Source organism: Paroedura picta, chromosome 18 (genome assembly GCF_049243985.1).
Source record: "Paroedura picta isolate Pp20150507F chromosome 18, Ppicta_v3.0, whole genome shotgun sequence".
In the NCBI taxonomy this organism is placed as follows: domain Eukaryota; kingdom Metazoa; phylum Chordata; class Lepidosauria; order Squamata; family Gekkonidae; genus Paroedura; species Paroedura picta.
This window is the reverse complement of record NC_135386.1, coordinates 9,490,588-9,503,841: the sequence shown is the minus strand read 5'-3', so window position 1 is coordinate 9,503,841 and position 13,254 is coordinate 9,490,588. Positions and strand designations below refer to the sequence as shown.

At 48.4% G+C, this 13,254-nt stretch overlaps 1 protein-coding gene across 3 annotated transcripts in view; it reads right to left on the bottom strand.

The window, feature by feature from the left end:
• Window positions 1-13,254, bottom strand: part of ADAMTSL3 (ADAMTS like 3) — a 231,641-nt gene that overhangs the window by 37,204 nt on the left and 181,183 nt on the right. For all 3 annotated transcript variants that reach the window (XM_077317250.1, XM_077317249.1, XM_077317251.1), the window contains exons 16-20: window positions 10,519-10,805; window positions 5,187-5,316; window positions 4,508-4,700; window positions 3,527-3,706; window positions 1,274-1,427 (exon numbers count right to left, since the gene is read on the bottom strand). In XM_077317250.1, the coding sequence (XP_077173365.1) occupies window positions 1,274-1,427; window positions 3,527-3,706; window positions 4,508-4,700; window positions 5,187-5,316; window positions 10,519-10,805 (944 nt within the window). The remainder of the gene's footprint in view (window positions 1-1,273; window positions 1,428-3,526; window positions 3,707-4,507; window positions 4,701-5,186; window positions 5,317-10,518; window positions 10,806-13,254) is intronic.

Here is a 13,254-nt window from a genome sequence, read left to right as displayed (position 1 = left end):
CCATCTGCCATCTTGGTGAACCAGAAACAATTACACATGCACATATTCTTCAAAGAGTGGTCACACCTAATTGGGCTCAATTTGCAAGCCCCAAAGGATCCATCTGTAAATGTGGCACAGTATTTATTAGTCCATAAGATAACCGAAATAACAGAGCATGTTGCTCAATGTTTAGGCGCTGTTTACCATAGAACAGGGGTAGTCAAACTGCGGCCCTCCAGATGTCCATGGACTACAATTCCCAGGAGCCCCTGCCAGCATTTGCTGGTAGGGGCTCCTGGGAATTGTAGTCCGTGGACATCTAGAGGGCCATAGTTTGACTACCCCTGCCATAGAACAATTCAGATACATGGACTGAGACCTTAATGATACATCACTCATGTCTTATAAACCTTAATCGGAGGAATTTCTTAAGTTTTGTTTTGTATATACAGTATTTGCTGGCGTATAAGACTACTTTCCCCCCCTGAAAAACATGCCTCGAAGTGGGGGGGGGGGGTCGTCTTATACGCCGGGTGCACTTCAGTTGGGATAGACATAGCTGCCCATAGTGGCCCATAGTACTGTATTTTGAGTGGAAATGTTGGGGGGTCGTCTTATACGCCCAATCATCTTATACGCCGGTACTTGTTTATATGTGGTATTTGGCAACGACTAGCATTTATTATTTACTATCCAATTTTATTTTTAGAATGCCAATAAAGATATTGCACAGGGTGTGCCTGTGAACTTGGAGATTTCCCTGGCTGCATGAACAGGGTTAATATGACAAATGACCGAACTCCAGTTCAATTCATCCATCAATGTGTTTTGAACACTGTGCATTTGATGTTAAGATACTATCAAACCTTGCAACATCTCTGGCTTTCAAAGTGATGCTGAAAATCAGGCGCCCCTCGAATATTCATGCACCCACCAAACATTTGGCGAATATGCACCACAAAAATTCGCAGAGAGCTCTCCAGTAGAGAATTTTTAACTCTTTAGTGCAGGGGTGGCCAAACTGCAGTTCTCCAGATGTCCATGGACCACAAATACCACGAGCCCCTGCCAGTAGTCCATGGACATCTGGACAGCCACAACTGGGGCACCCCTGCTCTACTGCATCCATCCATCCATCCATCCATCCACCCATCCATCCATCCATCCATCCATCCATCCATCCATCCATCCATCCATCCATCCATCCATCCATCCATCCATCCATCCATCCATCCATCCATCAAATAACCAAGCCCTGCTGTTTCAGCAGAGCTTGGGAAACATCACTTACTGTCACAAGGGTTCATGTGGCAAGGCCTTACAAGCGGGGACGCTGGGAGACCACCACACGCCGATCCATTTAATGCAAGATGATGCCCTTTAGCAGTGAGCTTTTGGCAGGTGGCTTTCCTTCTCTGGCTTCCGATGCCACAGCTGACCGAGCACTGGGGAGGGAAAGGATGCAGTCATAGAATCATAGAATCATAGAATCATAGAGTTGGAAGGGGCCAGGCAGGCCATCTAGTCATAGAATCATAGAATCATAGAGTTGGAAGGGGCCATAGAGGCCATCTAGTCCAACCCCCTGCTCAACCCAGGATCAGCCCAAAGCATCCTAAAGCATCCAAGAAACGTGTGTATCCAACCTTTGCTTGAAGACTCCCAGTCAAAGCAAGGTTAGTGTCCTGTCTTCCATGTTCTCCCCCTAACACTCTGGAACCCACCAGAATTCAGGGTGGCACTCCAGATATCCTTGGACTACAATCCCCACAGTCCAAGGACATCTGTAGAGCCACTGCTTGGCCATCCCTGCACTGCAAATTTATGATCTGCTACAGCAGCCTTTTCTCTGGGTACTCCAGCTTTCCAAATTGTGGTTCTTGGTGACCAGAGACACGGCTGCCTAGGTGGTGGTGGTGCCCCATTTCTGGAATACTCTCCCTACACAAGTTCACGAAGTAAGAGAATCTGGCAGGAACCATGTTAACTCTGCTTTATTTACCAAGACTATTAGCCAGAGAAATTGTTTCCCCGAGAAACTGGTTTGATTCCTTTGTCAGCTGCTGCTTTAGTTTGCTCTTGATTTGCATCATCTCTTTCTGCACGATATTTCCCTAGTTTTTAATGGGTTTATGATTGAAATGTGGGCGGGTGCTTCCTTTTCACAGGACACCCCCCGCAGGCAGGCATGCAATCAAAATGGGATCCTGTTAAGCAAGGTTAAAACATAACTCGTGAACACAGCTTTTTTTCAGCCTGGTCCCTTCCCTCATCATCATCATCATCATCATCATCATCATCATCATCATCATCAATTTGATTTATATCCCAGCACTCCCATACAATGGCTCGTGGCGGGTCACAAGATCCTGATAAAAAATCCCATTAAAACCCTCATTAAAAGGACGACTGATACAATATAAAATACACAGCAACAGGCGATAAACAAAACAAGCCCCGCACCCAAGACTGATACCCACTATTGGGGAGGAGAGAGGACCTAGCTGGCAACGCCCAGGTGCTAACACCAGCCCCGGGAGGAGGGGGGGCATGATCTTCCAGTGACCTTCCTCACTGCCCTGGCTTCAACCGGAGACCTGGTGGAAGAGCTCCGTTTTGCAGGCCCTGCGGAATGCGGAATGCTCTCACAGGGCCCACAGCTCATCGAGGTCATTCCACCAGGTCGGGGCCAGGACCGAAAAGGCCCTGGCCCTGCTGGAGGCCAGGCGTGCCTCTCTCGGGCCGGGAATCACCAACAGTAATGTGAGACCACTCAAACATCAGAGATTGCAGGACTCCCATGGACAGAATATCCATGCGTGTAGGTGGCGGACGGCTGTGAGGAAGAGGAACTAGGCAGGCCCCGATTTCGTGCTAGCAAAAGTGATGTTAGAGAGCAATTCTGAAAGGCATCCCTGAATTTCCTTCCTCACTCCAGCCCTTAGGCAGGGTGGCTTTTAATCATCAAGGGTCCCACAACTACCAGTTTTGGAAGCCTCAGAGGAATGCTGAGGGAAGGGTGAGGTGGAAAATTGAAAGAGCCATGTAACTTGTCCTTAGCAGGATCCAAGCCACAGACATATAGAATCATAGAACCATAGAGTTGGAAGGGGCCATACGGGCCATCTAGTCATAGAATCATAGAACCATAGAGTTGGAAGGGGCCATACGGGCCATCTAGTCATAGAATCATAGAATCATAGAGTTGGAAGGGGCCATACAGGCCATCTAGTCCAACCCCCTGCTCAACGCAGGATAGAATCATAGAATCATAGAGTTGGAAGGGGCCATACAAGCCATCTAGTCCAACCCCCTGCTCAACGCAGGATAGAATCATAGAATCATAGAGTTGGAAGGGGCCATACAGGCCATCTAGTCCAACCCCCTGCTCAACGCAGGATAGAATCATAGAATCATAGAGTTGGAAGGGGCCATACAAGCCATCTAGTCCAACCCCCTGCTCAACGCAGGATCTTAGCCCAAAGCATCCTAAAGCAATGTAGGATGTACCCTTCTGATGCTCTCTTATCTTCAAGCTACTCACCTGTGACCATTCTCCCACCACCAGCTGCGGAGGACAGTCGGTTTTTGCACAAGGCTTGTGAGCAGGCATTCTCAGCTCGTGGCATCTACTGTCAGGGAGTTCCAGAGAGCTGCCATCCATCAAGAGTTGCCTGCAAGTCACTTTGCGGCTCTGGGTGCCTCTGCCACATGTGTGGGAGCACTGAAGGAGAATTGGGATGAGACCAATCAAAAGTGTGTTTAGCCAAGATCCTTTTTCATGAAGACATGATACCACTTGTGATCCATATTTTCCAACAACACCGGAACAACTAAGGGAATCTCAGTGCCATTTTCTTGATAGGAACCTAATTTGCACACTGTTGGAATTGCAACCAGCAAGTAATTTGGTGAAGTCAGCCTTGAAGGGCTGTCGTTAAGCTGTTTAAGCAGCTGAGCTGCACCTGTGTGCTCACTAGCAACACCTAATGGTCACTCTGGAGTTGCAGAAGAAAAAATCCCAAGCACATAGGCTGGGATTCACTTTGTTTACGCTGGGCTCCTGCCCACTCCCTCTTTCTTCAGAAAGAGCAGAGCAGTGTATGCTTTTGCAGAAGCAGCATCCTCCGTTGGGCTCTCTGTGCTCTCCATCTGCTGAGGTGTGGGCATGTAGTCTGCTTGTAACATAGCCATAGAGGCTTTCAATGTGCTGCTTTTGTAACTACTCTTTACGCTTTTGTACTTGCTTCAGTAAGGAGGCTGAAGCAGTTAGATATGGTTTATATTTGTGAATCTTTCCAGTAAGGTTTCTGTGCCTCATCCACAAAGGTAACTAAACTGCATACTTTCAAACGCGACATCTGAAAAGCCAGTTTGGCCATCCCTGACATGCAGTCCCATACAATAACAAAGCATCCTTTAAATCCTCTTCTTTTTTGCTTTTAGGGAGAGGATCGGCAGGTTTGTCCTCCCTTCAGGTAAACACGGGGAAATTACCGAAAGCCTTCAAAGCAGCTAATTGTACCTGTTGCCATTCCTCCACGTGCCAAACCGGGGGGCAGTCGACCTGGTTGCAAGCCCGCAAGGCCTGCGGTCTCCCACCTTTGCAGTTTTCCGGCCCCAGAGCCGCTCCTCCGGGAAGCTGGCATTGCACCTCTCTTGTCTGTATGCCCACTCCGCAAGTGGCCGAGCACAATCTCCAGGGTCCCACCTGCCACCTGGGGGAGGAGCAGATCAGAAGAGCCCCGTCAGCGTTATTGCATCAACAGAGGCTGATTCTGCACTTACTTTGTTTTCTTTCCATTGCCGATCCTGCTGAATTCAGATCGATTTGAACCCGGGTCTTTCTCATTGCTTTCCCCTGACTTGAAACAGAAAGTGTTCTGCACTTGATCGGGGAAGTTCAGAGGGGGGAGGACGGGGTGCGTGTGTGAATAGTCAATAAACAGTGTCGTAGGAAGAAAGTGTGAAAAAAGGAAATCTAAATGTTCACAGGCGATTAAGACCGCAACCCTCTTGCCTTCACAGTTAGATCGCCCTTCTGCGTGTCTCTGTTTTACCACATCCCTGCTCCCTTTATAAAAAGTTCCCCTGAGCATTGGAAAGCTAAATGTGTCGCTGTGGGCTCAAAAAGACAAGCTAGGAAAGGTGAAATATGTCTGTAGACATGTCTATAACACTTGTTCTCTAAATCCGGGTCCTACCTTGGGGGACACACCCGCGAGTTGCACACACGGGCCATGGCCGGGGGCCTCTTGGAGCGGTCACACTGGGAGTCGTTCACGGCTTGCTTGGTTTGTTCGTGGATGCACACAGCAATGGCTTCCTGAGTCCCTAGGTTGTGCAATACAGAGACGCATTCATAAATGCCAAAGATTTCTCGAAACAGAGAACACTAAAGAAGCCCTGCATCCTTGAGGCATGCACTTGAAAACATACAAGAAGATGAAATGGGTTGGCATTTGAAGAGATGTGACTGCCACCATCCTGTCTCCTTTAGGGAACAGTCATTCTCAGCCCGCAGAAAGCCAGTGTGGTGCAGCCGGCTAGTCACAGTCCTGTTAGAGCTGATTTCACAGAGCAGTCCTGTCAGGGCTCTCTCAGCCTCACCTACCTCACAGGGTGCCTGTTGTGGGGAGGGAAGGGAAAGCCATTGTAAGCTGCTTTGAGACTCCTTTGGGAAGTGAAATGACGGGTAGAAAAACCAACCAACTCTTCTTTAACCAGCCTGCCCACGCGGAAAGATCAGCCGTGTGTTTGAGCTCAAATTTAGAATGCTATCTGGGATTTGCAGATCGTTTCTTATTTCACTGAAAGTCTGGCCCATGAATCAAAAGCACAGGTCATTCCGCACGGGGTCAAGTGTCTTGGCGTTCTCGTGCACTTAGCATGTGATATCAAACGAAAAAGAAGTCATTTCCACTGTCAGTAGCGCAAGAAAGCCACTGGAAGATCATGTCCTTATGGAGGCTTTATTGGTACTGCTCGGAAAGGGGGAGAAAACGTCTAATGTGATATGCAAGACCGAAAACGGTCATAGTTCAGGGGATTTGTTTCCTCCCTTCTAACCTCATTTCCCCACAGTGGCTTTAGAGAGCCCGCAAATCTGATTTCAAGACAGCTTAATATTTCTGCTTTTGTCAAACGATTTGCAAAGTTTCAAGCGTGCTTGCTCTTTCGCTGCATTCCCTAATAAAAATCCAGCGTCTTCTTATTTGTCTAGAATATATTAAAACCGCACGTTGTTATTCCACTTCAACTTTTTTTTATTTTTTTTTTAACCTTTACTACCACTAAACAACCTCGGCCATAAATAACTCTTCTCCTAATTCATCACAAAGGGTTTTTTCTTGACAGTCCTCGGTTGCTAAAAAGGCCCGGTTTGATTTCAGCTGACTCTGTGGAAACATTCAGGGCTGGGAATGTCTCCCCCATGGTTAGCGGTGTGGCGTTTTACGACTTTCAGGTAATTGGCTAGCGCATGGGTGAGGGCTCTTGTTCCTAGGCATGAGTGACAAGTGATTTTCGTAATGGGAGCCCAACCACTTCCATCTGCCCCCAATCATTCATGCAGACACGCAGCATATATCGCACGGACATGCGCCCTTGTGCATGCGCACACACACAATGTCCTTATTGTGTCATAACTGGGCATTTCCCGTGGACACACAAGGGAACAAAACCAGGCCACAACGTGGAAAACCAGTTTTGGGCAGAGGTTCTTGTTCTTCATGACCAGATCGATCGCGTTTGATATCGTGCCGTGAATGACCACAGAGATTGGATGCTTTAGGGTGCTTTGGGATGATCCTGCGTTGAGCAGGGGGTTGGACTAGATGGCCTCTATGGACCCTTCCAACTTTATGATTCTATGATTCTATGATTGCCTTCGAAAACCAGCAGAATGCACTGACTGGTAGGGTTGGGCGCCTCGGCATCTGAAACGCCCAACCCTAGAAGAAAGCAAATAATGTCTCCTCAGGGGGTGGCCCTCAGGAATACAGTCTTCTGATGTGGATCAAGGTCACTCCCCTGGCTTTTGCAGTCATTAGACCAAAGTACACTAAGGCTTTCGCCCAAGTCTCTGAAGACCTTCCCTGGATAACAAAGCATGTTTTAACATCTGGACCAATGATGTGGTTACATGGGCCTACTAGGCTTTGTTTTGGTTTTTCGTTTTACCTCTTGCCTATTTTCTCAAAATGAGCCTCTTGTGGCACAGAGTGGTAAGGCAGCAGACATGCTGTCTGAAGCTCTGCCCATGAGGCTGGGAGTTCGATCTCAGCAACCGGCTCAAGGTTGACTCAGCCTTCCATCCTTCCAAGGTCGGTAAAATGAGTACCCAGCTTGCTGGGGGGTAAACGGTAATGACTGGGGAAGGCACTGGCAAACCACCCCGTATTGAGTCTGCCATGAAAATGCTAGAGGGCGTCACCTCAAGGGTCAGACATGACCCGGTGCTTGCACAGGGGATACCTTTACCTTTATTTTCTCAAAAAATCAAGACACTAATTGAGAGTCGGTTCTTATATACCACTTTTCTCTACCTAAAGGAGTCTCAAAGCGGCTTACATTCACCTTCCCTTTCCTCTCCTCACAATAAACACCCTGTGAGGGAGGTGAGGCTGAGAGGCTACCTGAACCTCTTAACTGGGGATTGAACCAGACAGCTCTCCCCTGAAAATATTTAGAAAGGACAAACATATAGATCAGACCACTGATCTATTCAGGTTAATATTGCCCACTCTGACTGGCTGCCACCTCCCGTCTCCCAGGAGTTGCCACAGCAACCAGGGCCTGCAGCTGAGCCAGCTCTGGCAGAAGAGAGAGGGGCCTCTGAATGTGCAGCAGGGGAAAGCAGCACAAGTCAGCCAGGGTCTTCCCAAGAGGCATCTTTGGTGCATCCACAGATGCATTCCAGCCCTGGCAGCTCACCTGAAAGACGCAGACGAAGCAGAAGGGTGGTGTTTGCTGAATGCCGAAGGAGTTAGAGACTGCAGGCACGCTGTCAAAGTAGATGGAGCCCAGCTGGGATAGCTTCTGGGGAGGATGAGTGAGCCCTCCCCCAGGTGCAGCCAATTAGCTGGGCTGCTTTTAGGAGAGACAGCAGCAGCTCTTTGGTGTCGGTGTAATCCATGCAGAGACCCTCCTGTCTGGCTTGGATTCCTAGTCCCTGCAAACTCCTGTGACTACTATCAGCTTCCCTGACTCCTGGCAAATGGCTTTTGACTACACACCTGGTAATTGGACTGGCTTTGTTGAATATATGCTTATCTGGACTCTGACCTTAGCTTTCCCTTGACTACTCTTTGCCTCGCCCTTAAATCTGCTTGTTTTGATTCCTTATGACTTGGACTGGACTTTGACTTTGCTCCGGTGTGGGCTCCGGCTATGCTCTGCAGCCCAGGCACCTCCTGCCACTGGGTGTGGCCAGCTAGGGCAGCATAGGCAGAGGTCTTTCTTCTGGAGATGCCAGAGACTCAGTCTGGGCCTTTGCCAACCTCCCTTTCTAGGGCTCTCCTTTTACAATAGCAAGTTTGAGGAAGCGGGTGTCTATGTGGTATGGAGAACCACTACTAGCATCCAAAGAAAGTTTTTTATTAAAAATAAAATGTTCACAAGCATATTTTTAGCACAGCACCAGATTGAGCAAGGGATTCCAAAAGAACTTGGGTAAAAATGCAATCCTTCTGTCCCTCTCAGTAACCATTCTCTATCAGATACCAAAGTATAGGACAGGCTCATTTCTTTAAGAAGGTTCAGCTTTCCATAGAATTCCCATTACCTTTCTTCAGCTCCCCAGGTGGCCACTTGGCCAATGGCGGCCTGCCTCAGACTTTCAGATAACAAATTGTTCTCCCTTGATGGATCCAGCGCAAAAAGAGAGTTTCTTCTTGATCCCCTTGAGTTTGATCACCTCTTTCCCACCCCCTGCCCTGACCAGATCAGCTGGGTCAAAGAACCACTTTGTGGATATCTTCCAGGAATCCCTTCCTGAAAATTATTCCTGGAGACTGTCTCGTTTAAAGTCCTCCAAACTTCTACCCCTGCTTAAAGAAGGGCTTTAACCATTCCATTTCCTTTAGCCAGGCATATTAGCATTTGTAAAGGTGGCCACACTGTGGCTCTCCAGATGTCCATGGACTACAATTCCCATGAGCCCCTGCCAACATTATGCTGGCAGTGGCTCATGGGAATTGTAGTCCACAGACACCTGGAGAGAGTGTGACCATCCTGGTGTGCAGGTACATTTGGAGAGGAATTGACTGTCTTTCCCCTCCCAGCATGGTTTCAGCCTGGGCTGGTATTGGTGAAAATGCTCAATTTGAAACCTCCACAAGGAAAAAAAAATGCATATACACTCTTCTGGGGCTCAGGCTCACAAGCTAATTGCAAAATTTATTAAGTGCTCTAACCCGAGTCATTTAAAATGAACGATGCCCTTGCTCATGAACTCAACATACCAAGACGCGCAATTTAGATAAAATATATCTAAGGTATGGCCAACCAAACAAATCATGATGCTGTGCGACAGTATTTCGTTGTCATGTTCTTTCAACATAATACTTCTGGGTTTTTTAGTGGCATTTTGTCTGGTGCTTCAGAAATGAGCAGAAATCTGTTGGACCAGAAACCAGAAGTTGGATCCAGATTCAATTTTCTATTAATGAACAGAAGTTTGCTGCCTTCTCCCTTCCCTTTCAGCCCATAAATGCTGCTCCTGGGGACCACAACGTGAGGGGGAAAGATGGCAGACTCAGGAGGACCTGAAGTATCTCACTAGCCACTGAACAGACAGACAACTGGTTGCTCCGTTAGATTTATACCCTGCTTTTCACTGCCCAAAGGAGTCTCAAAGTGGTTTTACAATTGGCATCCCATAACAGACACCCTGTGAGGTAGTGGAGGCCACGAGAGCTTCTGACAGAACTGCTTTGTGAGAACAGCACTATCAAGGCTGTGACTAGTCCAAGGTCACCCAGCTGGCTGCATGTGGAGGAGAAGCAGGGAATCAAACCTGGCTCACCCAGTTAGTAGCCCGCACTCATGGGGAAGGTTCCACCAAGTCCCTGCATCAGAAAGGTTGAATCGACAAGGATGCAAACATTCATCTATAGCGTATTAGACTGCGCAGCTTTTTCGGACCAGCGCGTGGCAATTCAGGATGATGTGACTGATTTATATTCAGGATGCAGATCCAAGTTCCTTTCTACAAAACCCAGGTTATGTGAGAGGGATCTTACCCAGCTTGCTAAAGAATATACTAAGAGTAAACCGTTGCTGTTGGCCAATGCGGAAGGGACACCTGTGGTCCTCCAGATGTCCATGGACTACAATTCCCACGAGCCCCTGCCAGCAAACGCTGGCAGGGGCTCATGGGAATTGTAGTCCATGGACATCTGGAGGACCACAGGTTGACTACCCCTGGACCAAGGGGCTGATTCAGTAGAAGGTAACATCATCTGTTTAGGTTTATGGTTTACAATTTTCATTTAATTTACTGGCTGTTAGAACCAATGTTTAGATAAGACATACCTCCGTCACAAGTGGCCGAGCACGGAGTAAAACCAATGTATTCCCAGTCATAGATGACATCAGTCTGTTCAGAGTGTGAAAATCCCAGGCTGTCAGGTGCAGGGTCCCCATCGCATGACTCCAGGTGGCAGCTGCGTTCCGTCGGAGGCTTGGGTTCCTCACACTCTTTGTCGGGCAGTTCCACCTCAGTCTGAGTAAATGCGAGATAAATACGGCACTTCACTTCACGCACCTGAACACCGTGACCACAAGAGGCACTGCAAGGGGACCACAGCTCAGGGACAAACCTGCAAGGAGACCACAGCACAAGGTTCTTGAGGAAGTTCTGCACGTTGTCCTCCCTTTCACCCGAATCTAGAACAGAGGCTTGCTTGTTTCTGCCTGTCAAAAGGGGAAATCTGGAACTGGTTCACACCAGGGGTGGCCAAACTGTGGTTCTCCAGATGTCCAAGAACGACAACTCCCATGAGCCATGGCCAGCACATGCTCACAGGGGCTCATGGAGACTGTAGTCTATGCAGCAGAGTTGTTTTTTGTTGCCCCAGAGGGTCGGACCAGAACCAATGAAATTAATTCAAAATTTCTGGCTAAACATCCGGAAGAAGTTCCTGACACTTAGAGCAGTTCCTCAGTGGAACAGGCTTCCTCAGGAGGTGGTTTTTCCTTCTTTGGAAGTTTTAAAGCAGAGCTAGATAGCCACCTCACAGAAATGCTGATTTTATGAACTTAGAGGCGGAGTGTGAGCGGGTGGGCAGGAAGGGATGTGCCAGTGTGATCCTTCCTTGCTTACCCCGGGAATTACTAATCACCACTGTGGGATGGTAGGTGAATTCCCTCCAGGCCAGGCTGCATTCTGGAGATTTTTGGTTGAGAGCTGGGCATGAAATTGGGGCCACTGTGGGTGGACAGGTAGTTGTGACTGTCCTGCATTGTGCAGGGGGTTGGACCAGATGGCCCTGGAGGTGCCTTCCAACTCTATGATTCTATGATATCTGGAGAGCCACGTTTGGCCACCCCTGGCCTATGCCAAGCAACCAAAGAGGTGATTCCTCACGAGGTCTACCCAGTGCAAAGACTAGAACCCTAGAAAGCTGGCTGGACTACCGCTACTAGAAAGGCCTCAGGGGATGTTGATACTGGCCCTTGATAGGAACTTCCCCATTCTATGGTCCCTCCAGATATTTAGTGCTGAATCCTGCCCTGTAGCAGCCATTGTTAAGTCTGTGGGTTTGCTAAGACACAGATGTGGTTTCTTCAAACCCAACAGCTCTTTACTCGACACCAACGCCAACTAGAACAGCGAACCTCCAACGAAGGGACTCATGGAACTGATATACATTCAAGTTGCCCGCCCAAGAATCTGATTGGCCCTTAACGGAGCCCCCTGATTGGCCCATAACGCAGTCCTAACACAAGTCACTCATTGGTCACATTAGAATTTCCATACTGCAGCTCTTGAGTAGATTGTCTGCAAACGCAATTACCATGTTGTGTTTGCAGACAATCTAAGGCAGGGGTAGGCAAACTGTGGCCCTCCAGATGTCCATGGGCTACAACTCCCATGAGCCCCTGCCAGCATTTGCTGGCAGGGGCTCATGGGAATTGTAGCCCATGGACATCTGGAGGGCCACAGTTTGCCTACCCCTGATCAAAGGGAACTCAAATGGCCACGGATGGCAAAGGCAGCAACTGAAGCACCTCCTAACCAGCTGGAACTGAACATTCGGCACGGCAACAGTGTTTCCTGCTGCGGAAGAACTCTCAAAGGGGCTTGAGAAAAGTTCTGATTGTTTCAAAAGAAGGGGGGTGTTTATCGCGCTGTAGGCAGAAAGACATCCAAAATATGCAGGTATCTGCCAGGGTTAGATAAATGACAACATGACCCCATCCATCATTCCTTTCAAGGGGAGATTGCTCACAAGAGGGATGGCGTCTCCGGTCACTTCATTTCGCCCAGGGTGGCTGGGTAGGCATGAAAGAGGGAGGGGCGCTGGAGAAGAGAAGGGATAACTCTTCCCTTCCTAATCAGAAATGCCCTAGCAGGCTGCTCTAAACCCCACCACGGTGACAGTCTCTGAGTTGTATCTCACTGGAGATGCTAACTTTCTACCCCCAAGTGTTTCTCCCTGGCTCTAACCAAGCTGCTCTCTATGAGCACTCAACCACTGCATCCAGAGCTCCCTCATTGCAACTGCCCTCCCATCTTGGGACTGGGACATAAGGACACGGGGTTCTCCATTTCCTGCTTGTATCTGACAAAGGGAAGCTTGTGCCTTGCAAAGTTCCCACACTTGGAAACTTGCTTTCTCTTATGATCCACAACAAACCTTTTTGGAACTAAAGTCCCCAGCCAGTGAGATCAAGGGACAGATTAACAAAGCCAGAAGGATACCAAGAGAAAAACTGTTAGAAGACAGACCCCCAAAGAGAAAACAACAGAGCACCACTAGTGGTGACATGTAGCTCGCAGCTCAAGACAGTACAACGCATCATCAGTGACTTACAAAACCTCACTGGATAATGACAGTTCTCTTTGCCAAGCACTGGGGGGGATAAACCTTTTCTTTCACACAGACAGCCCCCCCAATCTCAACAACTCCTCACCCACAACAATGCAGCATCGAATGTGAAGATGGACACTGGTACTAGAGCTTGCAACAAACCCAGATGCCAACTTGGCAGCCATATACACTCCAGTGCCACCATTACTGGACCTAACAATGTCATCTAGACCAT